This window comes from Lactuca serriola, chromosome 2, assembly GCF_051521515.1.
Source record: "Lactuca serriola cultivar US96UC23 chromosome 2, Lser_US96UC23_V15, whole genome shotgun sequence".
Classification (NCBI taxonomy): domain Eukaryota; kingdom Viridiplantae; phylum Streptophyta; class Magnoliopsida; order Asterales; family Asteraceae; genus Lactuca; species Lactuca serriola.
The window spans coordinates 238,549,091-238,554,625 of record NC_136409.1 but is presented as its reverse complement, the minus strand read 5'-3'; the positions used below and the strand labels follow the sequence as shown (position 1 = coordinate 238,554,625).

Here is a 5,535-nt window from a genome sequence, read left to right as displayed (position 1 = left end):
TAGAATAAAAAGAAGTGTAAATGTTAATGTGGTCCAACCATCTTTCTAGTTATGGTTTAAATGGTCCCTATTGTTTTTTTTTCACACTTGAAAGGAACGAAGTTTTACTTTACCGGCTAAATTGGTCCAGCTACCTGTTTTAACAAGTAAACCATACACGTCATAGCTTGCTCATGAGGTGGACTGTTTGGGGTTGACTGCACTTTTGGGCATAGTTTGCTCAAAAACTCATCGTTAATGGTCTTATTCATTGGATTGCAATCTACGTGTTCAAGGTCATCGTGTACATTACCTTGCAGTTCATACGGGCAATTCTGCACAAATCTCTCATAATGATTGTCTTCCGCAACGCTCTCATCAAGTTGCTCATCAATAATCCACCGTTGCACATTCACACCTATATGATCCATGTATACATCAACGACACAAGCAACAGCATACCCAACTTCAATGAAGTCCTGGTAGTCTATTTCAGTAGCTAAATCCATCAGGAAAGTCTTTTCCAGGCATGCAAAAATAAACATTTGCACACATTTCATTTGCAAACCTTTGTAGGAAGTTAACAAACTCGTTTCTGTCCATTCCAGCAAAATCAACATCTTCGAACCTTTGTTCCACTCCATCCGTATAACTAATTTCGAGGTATCTTATAAAAAACCCAGCAAAAGTGAAGATCGATCTTCATGTAAACCGCCATGACAATGTGATTTTGCAGACAAAAAGTACGACAAAAAGGGGTTGAAGATAGTCGGAGGGTTTTTATAAAATGTGTTTTGTAGGGCAAGCTCATTAAACGAGAAAGTTACATGGCATTTTAGGTGGATAAATTTCGATGAGGTGTGTCCATAATATGATGAGTAGAATAAGAATAGTGTTAACTAGCTCATCCCTTCCACTTTGAACAAAATGTCTTTAAAAATTGTTTTTTAAGTTTTTGTTCCTCTCAAGTGCGAAAAAAAAAAAATAATAGAAACCATTTAAACCATAACTAGAAAGATAGTTTGGCCACACCGATATTTACCCTAAAAAGAATGTTTCCTTGACTTGAATGGAGGTGGAATATTAGGGAAGTGTTGTTTTCGGCTTTGGCCATGAAAATGCTTTCACAGTTGGATTCACCTCAAACTTCATCTACTGCCAGCTTACGCGAAGTGAATTTGTGATAGGGTGTTTTGACAATTATTTTTTTTGGTAGTTAAACCATATGTTCCTTTAAGTTCATACTACCTACCAAGCACGCACTACGTCTTTAAACAATTTTAACATCAATAACGATAATTCATAATTCTCGTTTGCAAAAGGCTCAAGATATATATGTTTACAGCTTCTCTTCCATTGCTGTCGGCCAATTACACAAAATTAATCAATCAGTAGCAAAACAATTCATACTTGATTGATTCATGGAAAACAGGCAAATTTTGGGAAGTAACTCAAAAAATCATAAGCCTTCTTTGTCTTCTCTTATTAAGATGAAGCAAACAAGCAGTCAATCCAAGATGACATATTGTAAAATGATCCTTGAAGAAAAGGGTTGGGTTATTTTCAACTGTTTGTCTAGACCCATAGAAAATCACATTTGCATTTTTCAATTTTTTTAACTAATAAGACTAAAAAAAAGTGAAACTATATGCAAAAAAAAAAAAAACGAGGTGTATGGGGGGGGACATGACATGACATGCTGTCTTGACCAAAAACCAAATCTCATCGGACTGAGTACAAAGTAAAATAGTAAGTTGAATGGCTATGTAGTTTATCAATAGAATGGAATTTTATTTAATTCTTCCTTTTGTCTTGAAGAGAAAAGACTGGTGATCCTCCTAGGAGGCTAGAATGAGAATGAGTGTCATGTTTAGTGCTGTTGGCTTCTGCAGCTGTTGAGTCGCTGGTATGTCCAGGACCGGGACCGATTAAGCTTTTGTATATGTTGAGAGCCTGAGCCATGATGCTGGCAGGGTTCGAAGCATTCATAGGAAGCAACAATGTCGTCCCCTATATACAATTACAACCACAACCACAACCACAAACAAAATAAAATAAAATAAAGGTAAAAGTAAAAGTAGCAAATAGCAAATTGCAAGCAATGCATGATGAATGCAAAAAAACCCACTCACCTCCTTTGCCACATTTCCAAAAGCATTGATGTATTGTTCTGCAACTCGCAAGCTTGCTGCCTGCAAACACCCAACCACCTTTCAGCTTCAACCATCACCCACAGACAGTCTAAACTGAATTTTCACATATTCCACAAGCACAACCAAAAACTGGACATGCTCAAAATAAACATCATCCCATTCCTATCCCTATCTTATATAGACGAGTCATAAATCATAAATCTTAAACTAAAAAGGCCAAAAGACTAAACTATGCAATTACAGAACAGAGGAGCTTACCTCAACTCCTCCACTTTCTTTAAGGGCTTGAGAAACCAAAGCAATGCCTTTGTTTGTTGCTTGTGCTTTAGCCAAAATAGCCTCTGCTTCCCCTGAATTATTAACAAAAAATAATACCAACCTTAAAAAATCTCCATTTATCACCAATCTTACAATGCAACAGAACCCAACCCATTAAAATGGTAAACTTCACATGATGACAAGTAAACCAGTACCCCACCATAAAGGCATAAACCCTTCTCCATACAGATTGATTGTCTTTCATTAAGCCCAACCGTATCTATCTGCTGAATACATCTAAACTTATGCTGCTTAGTTTATATGTTGCCAACTTACCCTGAGCTTCCAACATCATCGAGCTCTTCTTTCCATCAGCAATGTTAATGTGTGCTTGTCTTTCTCCTGAAAAATACAAAATTACAGACCTCACTTGTAATATAATATATGTATGTGTGTATATATACACATACACACATACAAGAATCTGGGTTTTATTAAATCTAAATACAAACATATCAGAGCGTGGAAGGGTTTTATTACCTTCAGACTCAAGAATCTGGGCTCTCTTTTTACGCTCTGCTTCTGCCTGCATCTCCATAGCTGCTTTTACACCGGGTGGAGGAGATATATCCCCTATAGACAAAACACATTAGTGAAGAAAAATTGGAGATAACAAAGTATTGCCTTAAATTACCAACTTAAATTAAGTTCGACTAAAATAATATAAGTTACTTATTTCATATCGAAGACATTGCAAACCCCAATCTCTTGCAGCTTCATTGATAGCTATCTGCAAAAAAATACATTGTTACAGATATTAGTTCTATTCAAATTAATTTTCATACTGCCAACTGTTTTTTATCATATTGATAAAGAGAGGAAGAAATTATTATTAAAATGAGATCTGATTATGTGTTTACTGAAGTGTTTTAAGCCATTATTTATCTTACAAAATTAAAGTGTACCAAGAAGTTTCCGAATTGTAAGAATATCTTTGCAAAGCTTAATCAATTCCACAACGTAAATATGCATCCAAATGAAGCAATTATATCTATTGTTGCATGAAACCCTAATGGGTTTCATAATACAATCATCTTTTAACCTAACCATGGCCTTCCAAATAAATATGTTTCACCTGTCCTAGATACCACATATAATTACAATATGTAGAACACTTTTTAAAGGATCATGTGTTCTGACAGTATGTTTTCTTAAAGGTCCTACTTCCTATACAATTCTGCTTTTACGCACACAGATATATTTCACAAAAATGGGCCTAGCGCAGTACACTAAGATCATTCTAGTTAAAAAAAATGGCATATAATAAAAACACAAATGGAATGAGAAACCCACCACTATCTTTACATTCAGTGTGTCTCTTTCTTCAAATGTTTTATCAAGAGTGATCTTGCCAAGCTCACTACGCATGGTTGTCTGTGCAAGCTGAATGACAGCATATAGTGGATTCTCCACTCCATATGATGCCAACTTAGGGTCAACGATCTGTATTCAGGATAGTCAAATACCCAGCAGAAATAATAATCATTAAATCGGTCAACTGGAAATTTGAAATCGTAAATCACCAATAATGCATCTGCATCACCACACCTTAACATAGAGCACCCCATCAATCAAGATGCTGACATTGTCCTTGGTAATGGCAGATTGATCTGGGACAGGAATTGCTTCTTCTTTGAGAGAATGCACATAGGCAATTTTGTCGACAAAAGGAATCAACAAGTGAATCCCAGGTTCCAAGGTCTTAGCGTACTTTCCAAACCTTTCAATCACGAAAGCCTTCTTCTCAGGTACTATCCGGATGCCCCAATTAACAGGTGGCGGAGTATCATAACTAAAAGTTCAATCAATCATAATATGTCATTGAGCAATCAAATTCAAATTCATATATCCGAAAATCGTGATCATGAATGAAATTACGCGTGCCAAATAGTTTTTGTTAGCTTCACACGGAATCCACTAGCACGTGTGTGGTTCAAAATTAGCAAATGATTAAGAGTATATATGATTGTATGGAAATATATGTAACATGGGTTGATATTACCTGTTGATGGGATCGCGAGAGGAGCGGAAATGACGGACGTTGGAGGGGGAGGATGACAGCGGCCGATGAGGTGACGAGTGATTAGAGGAAGTGATAGATGATTGGTTGAGAATGGAAGATGATGAAGTTGAGAATGCTCTAAACGGCGATTGTTGAGCCTTGTTGAGTGATCTGAGTGCGTGAATCGCGGTATGGGATCTCAAGAACCGATTCATGGCTATCAAATTGGTAATGGTAAGGAAAGGAGATAGGAACAGGAAGAATGGGGGTATTGAGAAAAAGCCCTAGTTAAACCCAAGAGGCGAGACGTCGCTCTTTGTGTCTTGCTCCCCAAGACTAGTCTACGCTTCGAGTAAATCTACCCATAAAAAAGCGTAAGTCAGTCACGTCCCACTCCCGCGGTCCTGCCCCATTTAAACCCAAAAATTAACCCCTACGAACCTTATTCGTTTCGATGATGAAGTGAATCCAAATTGATTTTGGTTTTCAAAACATATATCCGTATAGTCCAAACTAAATTAAGATCTTATCGGATCCGATTCAATTACAATTCGATTAGATCAGTTTTTATAATTCGGTTTTCAAAAACCGAAACATTTTAAAATGACATATAATTATAATATTATCGAATTTTACCCAAGAAGCGAAAACAATTTATTTGGTTGTGATTTGAAATTAATAAATAACTACTAAGAAGGTATATAAGCAGTGGCGGCCCTGGGGTGGTGCCGGCGGTGCGGTCGCACCGGGCCTCCGATCTTGGGGGGCCTCCGATTTTTGGGATAATTTATAGTTATAGTATTGGTATTTTTGTGAAATCTATTTTTATGTTTTATCAATAAATAAAATTAGCCCGGTAACATTTGGTTCCAATTTTAGATGCATTTTAATTTTAAAAAAAAATCAACAAAAATCAAAATCTAATCATAAATTTAAAATTTATCAACAATTTAAGGAAAATATCTATATCCAAAAAAAAATGCAAATCTGTTTTCTTTATAAATTTTAGAAAATGTTTTTATTTTTTATAAACTCGCCAAAAAGTAAGAAAAAATGTCATAGATGAATTTTCTTCTAAAAATA

General features: G+C 36.0%; 1 protein-coding gene across 1 annotated transcript; it reads right to left on the bottom strand.

The window, feature by feature from the left end:
• Nucleotides 1–1,654: 1,654 nt before the first annotated feature.
• Nucleotides 1,655–4,821, bottom strand: LOC145088975 (SPFH/Band 7/PHB domain-containing membrane-associated protein family). The gene is made up of 9 exons (XM_079027481.1): nt 4,453–4,821; nt 3,999–4,242; nt 3,744–3,893; nt 3,123–3,180; nt 2,931–3,023; nt 2,727–2,792; nt 2,391–2,482; nt 2,112–2,171; nt 1,655–1,989 (listed from the first exon to the last, which is right to left on the bottom strand). Exons 1-9 carry the CDS (start codon nt 4,665–4,667, stop codon nt 1,774–1,776), a joined length of 1,194 nt encoding a protein of 397 aa, XP_078883607.1. The 5' UTR covers nt 4,668–4,821; the 3' UTR covers nt 1,655–1,773.
• Between the last annotated feature and the right edge of the window lie 714 nt (nt 4,822–5,535).